The sequence below is a fragment of the Tursiops truncatus genome, chromosome 2 (assembly GCF_011762595.2).
Source record: "Tursiops truncatus isolate mTurTru1 chromosome 2, mTurTru1.mat.Y, whole genome shotgun sequence".
NCBI classification, from domain to species: Eukaryota; Metazoa; Chordata; class Mammalia; order Artiodactyla; family Delphinidae; genus Tursiops; species Tursiops truncatus.
The window spans coordinates 52,937,356-52,949,967 of record NC_047035.1 but is presented as its reverse complement, the minus strand read 5'-3'; the positions used below and the strand labels follow the sequence as shown (position 1 = coordinate 52,949,967).

Here is a 12,612-nt window from a genome sequence, read left to right as displayed (position 1 = left end):
TAAATAGAGCTGCAATGAACATTTTGGTACATGACTCTTTTTGAATTATGGTTTTCTCAGGGTATATGCCCAGTAGTGGGATTGCTGGGTCATATGGTAGTTATATTTGTAGTTTTTTAAGGAACCTCCATACTGTTCTCCATAGTGGCTTAAACAGCCTTACTTTTGAGATGATTCCCACTCTTTAAAAGACCAAAAAATATAGTCCAATAAATATAACGGTTTGTGCACAGCATATCCTAGTTAATTCTTATGCAGATCAGAGCAGCAAAGTAGACACATGAGAAGGACAGACAAAATGGAGGAATAACTTTTACTGTGAATTCTAGGTCCACAATTGCCCAAAGTTCAGCTCTCATTTGACTGGAGAATCGTTTTGGGTGAACTAAGATGATTTACATCTTGCAGTCAGGAAACAAGCTACCAAGGTGTCTGAACTTACGAGACAGTCATCTAGGTAATATGTAAGATTACTACTCTGTGTAGTATGTCAAAGAGGGAGAGGGGCTAATACAGACAAAATCTGTAAAAGGAAGGTAGAAAATAACAGGCAGAGTTAAGGAAGAATTTGAACCCCACTCAATTAATTCACCACATTCAGGAAATGAGGAAAGCGTTCAGGCTGACTCTCTTCCTCTCAATAAACAACTCCCAAAGCTCAGAGTATTTTTAAAAAATATATCATAATGTATACATAACAAAATAGAGAATATATAATACATGTGTGTGCATATATATGCTATCAAATGGCATGTACATATACATATGAGTATATTTATAATGATTTAGACTTTACTACTTATAACTGTTTTATTGCATAGGATTAATTTATTTTGTTGAACATATAAATTTAATATTCTGTGATACTGGAAGTCTTTTTTCATGTGAATTTCCATGATTTGTAAAAAGGAATTTTCAGTTGATTATTGTCTAATTGTATAATTAGTCTAATTAGCCTAATTATAACTAATTACATAATTGATGTAAATATGTTCAGTCTTGTAATTAGATGGTGTAATTACAATATACAAGATGATGTCATGAACATCTTTATAAAAGTTCTTGAGAAATAGCAAGAGTACATATAGTTTGTAAAATTTAAGTACACATTTCTTTAACATTCACAAAATTATTTGAAAATCCTGTATTTAAATTTTTAAAACTACTTTTTAAATAAAATCAATAAAGGGAAGGCATTCTATTCATTAGTCAGTGGCCCTTACCAATGGTGACATTGTCTAGTGAAATAATGCCCATAGCCTGAAGCAGTATTTCTATTTTACTTAGAAAAGGAATTGAAACTTTCTTTTAATATTTACTTTCAGATATCGGTAAAAAGAAAAAAAAAACAAACATTCCAATTTACACTCATTTTTTGTAGCTCTAATGACTAATTTATAATAAACTTCTAAATAAATAACAGTATACGCTAGCTGACATCTTCCATATTAAATGAGTGGAAGTATGAAAAGGATAGTTATTCCTCTTAGACATATATGCTTTTTAATTCATATCAGCCTCAGGAACACATACCAATTTCATTCTGGAAACATGATCTATAAAAAGGCATAATCAAGATTTTGTATTTCTACAGGATGGTGAAATAAATATTCACTTCAAATTGATATAGATATTAACTTAGTATGAATATGCATGTGGGGTAGATATATCTCATTATCTTTGAAATTCTGTTTTATTTAAAACAAGACATTGTTATTGATTAGCAAAACATAATATCTTTAAAAGAAATTTAATTTTCTAATATTAAAAATAAGCAGACTTATGATCTGTCATTTGAATCCTTCAATGATATAGTCCCAGTATGCCTTCTCAGATTTACAGTCCACTGTTCCCTACATATACCAATTATCATTCCAGCCATCCAGAGACATGGCCAGTCCCTGAAGATTTTGTCTTCCTTCTGTATGTTACACATGCTATTGCTTTCCATCCTGAATGTTCTCTCCATAGAGCTATTGTGTGCCACTATTTTGACAATAATTTTAACTTTGTATCATATTCACTATTTATTTTGACTTCTACCCATGTTTATCAAAGTTAGAGGAGGAGCCTTACCTAGCAGCCTCTATATCTCTAATAGAGAGTTGCCCATATCTTGCACAAAACAGATCTCAGCCATTTTAACTGGACCTTATTTACACTATGAAGCCACAGAGGCGACAGATCTATGAAAATAAATTAAAATATTATTGAAGTACTCCAATACAAACAAAGCTAAAATGGAAAGCTTTTTCTTCATAAAGTACACATGACAATTGATGGGAAACTAGTCCAAGAAATCAATAACACCTAAGAATACATATACATACACACTAACCTGATAAGCAAAAGGAAAAGTAAACACCATTCCTATCTCATTATAAATGGCAAAGCCATTACGAAGGCAAAACAAAACAAAACAAAATCTATCTTGGGGAGCATTTCAAGGATACAAAACAAAGTTAATTTTAAATCTAAAGCAAATATGGTATGCAGATTTAAGGCAAAAAACAGTGCCAGTGGTATAGAAGGATATTTCTGAATGATAACTTACCAGGAAGATAATACACTCAAGATAATCCACTAGGAAGATATAAAACTCCTAATTCTGTATGTGCTAATAATATACCTTCAAAATATATAAAGCAAAAATTTATAAAAATAAAGAAGAAAGGGACAAATCCACAGCCATAGTCATAGACATTAACTAACTCCTCTCAATAGCTTTAAGGACAGCAGACACAAAAATCAGGAAATACACAGAATATCTGAACAACAAAATTAACAAATGTGACCTATCTGAAACCCAACAATTTTGGAATGCACGCTTTGTGGGTGCACATGGATCATTCATGGAGGTACATCACAGGCAAGTACACCATGCAAGTCTCAATTTCTAAAGACTGAAATTGTTGAGAGTATGCTTTCTGACCCAGTGAAATTAGACTAGAAATCAATTAAAAATTATAACAAGAAAATCATCAACAGTTTGGAAATTAAATACTTTAAAATTGATTTAACTATAATATCATTCTCATTCACATTTCACTAAGCTTTCTTTAGTGGGTAAAGAGGAATGGAGTTACAGAGAGTGATTCAGGAGTTACTAATAATTTTAACTATTCCTTAGTTACAAATCCAGACATCTCCATGGGAATATTGGCTCAATATATTTATTGAGAATCTTCCATGTGTCAGGCACCATTTGAGCTGTTGAAAAGACAAAGTCACTATAATCATTGAGTTTATGTCCAAATACACAAATAAGATAATTTGATAATTTCAGTGCTGTAGGGAAAAACAAAACAAATAAAAACAAATAACAACAACAAAAAACTGGGTATTAGAAAAGAGTAACTGTGGAAGGGAAAAGATGTTACCTCAGATAGATCTGTCAGGGAAAGCCTTTCTCAGGTGATGAGTGCTTGGTGTTAAGTAGATCCCTGCCATATTATCTGGTAAATAACATTCTACTTGGAGGAATCGAGAACATTCACACCCTAGACATGTCTAGGGCAGGTGTGACCAGAACAGTGAATAAGGTACAGAAGGTAAGAGAGAACAAGACAGAGCAAGGTCAAACATGGCCTTGTAGGTCACGAAACGTATATTGGATCTATTGTAAACATTGGGAAGCCACTGGAGAGATTAAAGCAGGAAAAATATTTACATTTTAAAATGATCACTCAGATGATTAGAGGTTTCTGTAATAAAACATGACAGCCAGTTAGGAACCTATTGCTATATTCCATGGAGAGATAATAGAAGTCATGTGATATGGTTGGACTTGTGTATATCAGGCCCATGTTCAGTATGTCAACACACGTGGTATGAAGAAAAACCACTGACAACATTTTGTCTGTGAGAAATCCAACATTCTCTGTGGTTATAAGAACTAAAATTTCCATGTGCTGCTGTTTGAGAGTTTTATCAATCCAGCCTACAAAATATGTTTAATGTTAACAAATTAAGTACATATATAACATAAAAGTTTTAAAGTATTGTTTCTACATAATTTTTAGGACAGATATAAATATATAACCATTAGGGAGTGTGGGATTGACATGTACACACTGCTATATTTAAACTGGACGAGCAACAAGGACCTACTGTATGAGAACTCTGCTCAATCTTATGTAACAACCTAAATGGGAAAAGATTTTGAAAAAGAATAGATACATGTATATGTATAAATGAATCATTTTCTTGCACACCTGAAACTATCACAACATTGTTAATCAACTATACTCCAGTATAAAATAAAAAGTTAAAAATAAATAAATAAATATAGAAAACAAAAAACACAAAAAAACCCCCCAAATACATAGCCATTTCAGAAGGAAAGATAAACAACATAATCAAGTAACCAAAGGCAGGAAAGACATTTTTAAATAGGAGCTATAACTACATGTTATTGGCAATTATCAGCTACAGCAGGTGAATCCAGAGCACAGAATTTCAAAAAAAGTTTGTTTCTTAAATACTTTTTAGGAGAATTAATTCAGAGGGTACAAGCAGCAGAGTTTCGAGTATAGCAAAAGAAAAAGTGTGTGTTATGCAGCATAGTATAAGCTAATATTCATAACAAAGGAAGTATCAGTATTGAAATGTTCAAATTAAAAAGTTGTTTTTCTCACAAAAGAATGGGGGAAGCAAAAGAAGGAAGAGAAAATAAAAGTTACCTTTAAAAGGTAGAATCAATAGCTACTAGTTTAGAGTTCTTGTAAGACAGATTTTTTAAGAGTTGCTAACACAGAAACGGCAACAAATTCAAAATGAATGAAAAATTTGATTGTGCTTATTTAATAACTTTAAAACAAATTCTTAATTATTTGGAAGTATAGAAGTTTCTCCCCAATTTGGACAAGGGCCATGTGCTCATTTCTAAGTGATAAGACCCTTCAGCAGGTAAGAAACTGCCTACAGTGATTATGTACCTAGTGAATATGTGTCTAGAACTGCCTTGGTATGGTAAACATCATGTGAAACAGTAAATTATGTTTTCTAAATTTTAACAATGTCTATATTTTAAAAGAAATTGACAATAGAAGAATCAAATAAATGATAGGTGATCATTTATTTGGATTTCTAAACGTTAGAGACATCCAAGCAACTAAGTACTGTTGACAAATTTTTTAAGTTATTTTGCTAAATTAAAAAAAATGGATTTCAGTAAAAATTAAAGAATGAATTGCCATATTTATTTAATGCCGTATTTAATGACAAAATATGGGATGCTGGGAAATTTACAAACTCAGGATAATCTTATATTATTAGAGAGTTGAGATGTGAAACTTTTAATAATCTTTAACATTCTGAAGTAGAATATTTACAACATTTTAAATTTGGTTATATACTTCCCTAGTTATGGATATATGATGTTCCAAACTTTAACAATGTAGTCAAATTCCTGTTTACCTTATTACCCATATAATTTTTTAAAAAAAATTCATGGTCACAATTATTTTGAAAATTTTTCCAAGTACATTTTTTTATTTAAAACTTTTTCTTTGTTAGTTAGGTTTGTGTTCCTTTCTGGTCATCAAAAAATCTTTATAATAACAGTATTTAAATATTCCTACAACTTCAATGTCCTCCTCAAGAATTATTAATTCATTAACTATACTTCAATAAAATTTAAAAAATACATTACAGAAGAATGTTCCATATTACATTCACTCTATATAAATTAATTCAAATTTTCTTTTTATTAAATACGTTTTTAATGACTCAGATATTTTAGCTTTTACATAATTACGGTTCTATACTTAAATTAAGTCAAAACTGAACAAGGAAAATTAGACAGACTTTTCCCCTAAAACCAAAACCAAATAAATTTCAAGTAGATTTCTTCATTCTTTTAAAATGTATTTACCATTGCAAATGGGGAAATCAAAATCTCTTCTTTAAGAAATATTTCCCACAAAAAAACAAAGCAGGCAGCAAATGTATAATTACGTACTTTAGAGTGAAACCTAGGCAAACCTATAGACAAAGAAATATGTTAGGATACATTAAATTGTTTTCAAGAGTTAACATTATCAATTTAACTACCACATGAAAAATAAACAAATTGTTCTTCATTATTTGAGTCCTCTGATCTTTCAAGCACATGTTATTTTTTCAAAGGTCAGACTGGGAGAAATTATCTTTTCAAATTGATATAGTATTGCATGCTGCCTGAATTAGAAAGGTATCCAGCAGAGTGGGGTGGAAATACTGTACCTCAATTCCTACCTGGGTAAAGAAGGGTTCATAAATCTCAACTCCTTTATCAGATCCTTGTAGTAACACCTCCTGGCCACGTCTCCAGCTGTACCGAACAGGTGGATTGGAATTGGCAACACACCGGAGGAACACTGTTCTCTCATAGTAAAACTGTTCTTTAGCTTCACCTATACTTTGATGAACAGTTACTACTGGATCATCCAAATCTATAAAACATAAAAACAGTGTTATGAGTTACATGGGTTTTAAAGTACTATACATATAAAACCTAACCAAAGATGAATTTTCCTAATTGAATGTATTATTTTATTTTTATTTATATATTTTTTTTGCGGTATGCGGGCCTCTCACTGTTGTGGCCTCTCCCGTTGCGGAGCACAGGCTCCAGACGCGCAGGCTCAGCAGCCATGGCTCACGGGCCCAGCCGCTCCGCGGCATGTGGGATCTTCCCGGACTGGGGCACGAACCCGTGTCCCCTGCATCGGCAGGTGAACTCTCAACCACTGCGCCACCAGGGAACCCCCTGAATGTATTATTTTTAACTAGACTCTTTTTCATTGAGTTTATTGAACTCATTTGCAGAGAAATTTCCAGTGATAGAAGGTAAAGCCAAATAATAGTTACTTCTTAAGATCTCTATTTGCTGAAATAGTACAAATGACTACATATTTCCAACACATCATCAACAGCCACATAAAACAGAGGTCCATGAGAGAGATCAGAAAACTTAAGAGGTTAGCCAAAACGAAGAACCAGTCATAGAAAAAAAAATCAAGTAGCTCAACTAGCTCTTAACTTTAACATACTTCTTTTTCCAATTATTTATAACATGTATTTTTAAAATAACTTATGTTTACAAATTATTATAATCTTTGTAGTAAGAAAATATGATCTTGTACTGGGTTAAATTTTTCTTTCATCTCATACTTTATATCCCAGATCATATTTGCTAGTCAAAAATGTGCTAACAGAAGGTACTATTAAAAGGCATTAATATTTCTATTAGTGAATATTGGAACTAAATTTTTGCCATTTTACATACATTCTAAAGAAGGGATATTTACTACAGGGTTTAACAAACATTTTCTGGAAAGAAACAATTCATGAATATCTTGGGCTTTGTGGTTCACACAGTCTTTGTCTCAACTACTCAACTCTACCATTGTAGTGTGAAAGCATCCAAAGACAATAGGTAAATGAATGAAAGATGAGGGTTGCTGAGTTCCAATTAAACTTTATTTACAAATGCAGGTGCCCCAGCCAGATTTGGCTCATGGGCCATACATTGTCTGCCATAGATTGCCAACCCCTATATACCATATCCCAGGTTCTTCTCTTAAGAGAAAAAGAAATTAAGGAGCGTATTTGCTTTAAAACAACTGTTTTGTGTATTTGAAACTTTCTAAAAGAGTAAATCTTAAAAGTTCTTATTACAAGAAAAACAAATTTGTAAGTTTGTATGGTGACTGATGGCAACTAGAGTTATTATGGCGATCATTTTGCAATGTATACAAGTATTGAATCATTATGTTGTATACCTAAAACTAATATACTGTTATATGTCAATTATACCTCAATAAAAAAATAAATACAAATAAATATTTTATAAAGATGTGTTAAAATAATAAAAAGGCAACTAAATTAGTGAAGTAATAGCTTCCCTAAGGAATCAAAGTAAAGAACAGAATCCCAAATTTCCCCAGTTTTAAAAAAGCTTTTTTCCAATGTGAATTGCTTGACAGTCCTACTTAGATGTCTAGCTTTGCAACATTCTGAGTTTTCTTTTTTTCCCCCAACATTAGAATCTTTTCACAGCTATCTCAATGGCCTCTAATTTTAGTAGTGACAATTTACAGAACAACTGCTGCTTTTTTGGTAAAGTTGTAGGAACTTTCAGTTTAAATTCATTCTATTAGCTGTGCAGGGATATATGCCTGGTTTTAGTAAGTTGGAGTACTTAGGGATACCAGCATTATCACCATGAAATGTTTAAAGGTCTTTAAAATCCATCAGATAGTCTCTTATTTGATGATTAGGCTTTTACATATAAATCAAATCCTACAGGAGATTGATTAGCTGAACTCCATCTTAGTGGCTTGAAAAAAAGGTACTGTGAGTCAGTTGTAAACAACTTATTTTCTCTTGTTCAAAACATATTTTCTTTTAGTCACAGTTTCCTTTTTAGAAATATGAGCTGTGTTATATTGTAAAAACAAAATTCTCAAGCCGGAAACTTTCAGAAGAAAACAGATTTGGATGGGAAACATTGTAACAATGGTGACATTCTTTGGGTTCCAAATAGTTATTAATATGATATTTTTCAAACCCATTTATTGATGTATCCCTAGCTCTTTTCATGTTAGGTGGTGGTGTTGATAGGCGCAGTCAGGAATAGACCAAACCCAAACAATCCTTTATACAAGCTCTTCCCTGACTTAGGTGAGTTTCGGGTCACTGGCCTTCTGAGGATCTAATCCTGTGACAATGGCTTACTGAACATTGTATTGGCAGAATTATCTGTTAGACTCACCCATGTTTTGGAATTTCCATTTCATAAAACTCCCAAATGATTTTTTTTCACACTTAAAAACAAATATGCCATTAGTGGTTACCTTTCTGTACAGCATAAAATATTTCTGCCTTTTTATTACTGTTTTAAAAGATTAAAAACACATTTAAAAGTGAAACAAAAAAACAAGCCAAAAACAAGACTTCTTTTAGACAAGTCAAATAATGGCATGGCTAAAAAATATATTTTAAGTGAGATTATATGTTTGTGTGTGTATGTACACATACATATATACATACATGATATACAGTTTAAGTGATATATAGAAATATATCATTTAAAAGATATGTTTAATATATACTCTATATATTACTGAATAGTAATATATAGAGTATATATTAGGTCATATATATTAGGCCTTAGGTCAGGTTTCTCGGAAAAGAGGCTGTAAGACAGATATATTAGGCCTTAGGTCAGGTTTCTCGGAAAAGAGGCTGTAAGACAGATGTGTGCAGGAAGTGTATTGGAAAGTACCTTCAAGACTCGTGGGGGAGTGAAGGAAATAGATTTGTTAAGGAGGACAGCTGAACTACAGTGCAATTGCAACTGAGGTCTCTAACTCTAGAGAAGTTTTGGAGTCCTGAGGTCCCCTCAAAACTGTACTGCCTTAAGACAAGGAAGCTAAGCCTTTATACTACAACCCTCTCTCCCATCAACCAGTCCTGGCAAGTGTGCTGCTCCCCACCAGGAGCCTTGACCTTGGGAGGGGCAGCTCTCTTTGGCATATGGCAATTTCTAGAGAAGGAATTAGCTGATAGCCATCAGCTGCTAAAAGTTTCAGTGGCTGGAGGAATAAGTGCTTCAGCCCTGAGGAAGGGATCTGGGGGTGTGTATTACAGCATCCACTCAGATCCACCTGTGAGGTATGAAAATTCACTCTATCTCAGAAAAGTTATTCCAGGATTTTGGGTAATCACCTTTCCTAGGAAATCTTTCAAAAGAAACTGTGGTGGGATGATAGTTATCATGTCCTTCTACTATTACCATTCTAGATTGCTCTCATCCTGGGCTAGTACATCTTTTGGTATAAGTAGTTTACCTAGTGAGGCTACCAGATCTTTGTCACTGAGGATTTTGAGCCCCTGGTAACCGTGCTCTTCTCAAGCTATTACTGATGCATTTGTCTGTTTACCACCAAAACTGGACAACAGAATAGCAAGAAATGACTCAGTGGATCAACTGGGTATAGAATATATTCTTGCTGCCTCACTATGTAACAACAATCCTACCTTCAAGCTGACTATATGGGCCAGTTACTCCTGCTAGGATGGTGACTCCTCTTTTCTGCTATTTTCTGACACAGGAAGCCTAAGGTAACAGAGTAGCAACCATGTCTTGAAGATTAATGGGACTCTTGCTGTGTCACTTAATAAAAGGTTTTCCCTTTCTGAGAACTAGAACTTCTAAACTGGCAGAGAGACCTGAGTTGTGGGGAGGGAAACACAGATTCCCCAAGTGGATCACTGAATGTGATGGTAGTAAGTAGGGTCTCTACTTGATTCTTGAACCTATGTATTCTCCAAAAAAAAAGAAAAGAAAAGAAAAAAAGAAGAAAGAAAAAGGAAAAGAAAGAAGGAAAGAAAAGAACAAAAGCATCATATAATAATGGTCATTGATTTAGGATGTATCCTGCATCATAGAAGATGGCACTCCCTCCTTTCTGGATATTATCTCTCCAAGACTCAGCTGCCTCCTCCAAAGGCCATTCTATCACTCTAGTAAGTTAATTTTTTTAGGTGGTATAGAATATGATATGACTAGAGATTACCATGGCAATGCTCCTACTGCTATATCTTCACTGCTATAAAATGTGCTCTGGTCCCATGAGTGATTAGGTAGGATCATGTATTAAGAATAAAACACTCTAAAAGCCTTTGGATAGGGCTGATGCTAGCTGAGGTCAGCAGAAAAGTCCATATTCAGAATACATGTCAAATTTAATCAAAATGATGCACTGTCACTTTCAGGGTAAAAAAGTTCTAATATGATTAACTTGCTACCAAGGGACTGGTTGGTATTCTTGAAGGATAATGCTTTATAAAGAGGCAACTGTTGGTGTCTGTTGCTGCCAGGTTAGATATTCAGTAGTGGCAGTACACAGACCAACCTTCATGAATATAACCCATATTTCAAACTTATGCATAGCCTCTATCCCTACCATTATAGCTATTCTTTTCACGAGCCTGTTATCCCAGCTATGGGTGGTCAGTGACAGAAGTTGGTTGATATCAACTGTCTGCATTACTCTGTCTATTTTGTGTTTTGTGCTGCTTCTGTGGTAGATACTTATTGGTGCTCATTAACATGCAATACAAATATTATCACACTTCATGCCACGCCCATAGGTCCATCCAAATACTTGAACAGATCTCCCCTTTCCACACAAAGTAGTTGGCCAGGTACACCACCCAAGTCGAAGTTCTGTTCACTGGGAAGATTTTCCCCTTATTCCTGTCTATCAAGAACATCACAGAGTGGGGTTTTAGTGAAGCAGCAGTCCAATTTTGGCCTTGCATACATGTACTGCGCTGACTCATTATTAAAGCAGCTTAGCCTTTTTTCTCCACCATTAGCTCAAAAGAGACCCTCTATGTGGCCAGGTATGAACTCAGATAGAGACACTGGTAAAACACTGATAGATGCCGTAGGGGTCTGGGCACTTGCTTGTACATTTTACTTAGGTGCTTTGGCCCTGGTCATGCCTCATCTTAGATGTACCACTTCCATCTTATGATGGACTCCTGATAGGTCTGCCCTATTTTATGACAGAGTGTTCGTAGATATGACAAAACCCAATGCATGATTGGCACTTCAGGTCACACGGTCTGAAAATTACCAGGTTCAACAATTTAACAAGGAGTCCTGACTTTTTATTATATGACCATATTCAGCCTCCTGATCATCCATCTGACTTCTTTTTTTTTAATTAATTAATTTTTATTGTAGTTGCTTTACAATGTTGTGTTAGTTTCTACTGTACAGCAAAGTGAATCAGCTGTACATATACATATATCCCCTCTTTTTTTGGATTTCCTTCCCATTTAGGTCACCACAGAGCATTGAGTAGAGTTCCCTAAGCTATACAGTAGGTTCTCATTAGTTATCTATTTTATACATAGTATCAATAGTGTATATATGTCAGTCCCAATCTCCCAGTTCATCCCACCCCACTCCCTTTCGCCCCTTCATGTCCATACGTTTGTTCTCTATGTCTGTGTCTCTATTTCTGCTTTGCAAATAAATCATCTATGCCATGATTTCTTTAATTGTGTATATGGGGCAATACACCTGTTGACTGTCCTTTTATTTTGCCTCAAGGGATGCTGTGTTCTATTAACCATCTCCATAGCTCTCTGTGAGTCTAGAGCACTGGATACATTTGAACTAGCTGCTCATTAAGAGAGCTGTGTCCATCTTGCTTGTGACAACTACATACTGCCACCTAGCCTCTATTACTTTGAGATCCTACCATCCCATCGTTATCAGGAAGACCAATTCTGTAATAGCATCTCCTGCTATGAACATTTGCCTACAGAGAACAGTCACCTCTGAGAATCAACAATGCCTGTATCTCAGTCGTCAGCACATTCCTATTGCTTTAATAAATGTGGTGTCTTCTAAGCCTTTACACAGAATATACTGAGTTGCTGACTTTTGTGGCTCTAACTGGTAAATTCACTCTAGCATGCTTACATATCTGAGACTTTTGATCCCTTTTTCTACTATCTGCACAGCAGTTGTGGCATGTATACTTCTTTTTATGGGGACCACTGCTTTCCTCAAGCTTCTGAGAACCATCCTAACAGCAGCAACTA

At 34.3% G+C, this 12,612-nt stretch overlaps 1 protein-coding gene across 1 annotated transcript in view; it reads right to left on the bottom strand.

Annotated features, from left to right (window-relative positions):
- Nucleotides 1–12,612, bottom strand: part of MDGA2 (MAM domain containing glycosylphosphatidylinositol anchor 2) — an 824,365-nt gene that overhangs the window by 306,636 nt on the left and 505,117 nt on the right. The window contains exon 4 of the mRNA XM_033851172.2: nucleotides 6,238–6,434. Coding sequence (XP_033707063.2) covers nucleotides 6,238–6,434 — 197 coding nt within the window. The remainder of the gene's footprint in view (nucleotides 1–6,237; nucleotides 6,435–12,612) is intronic.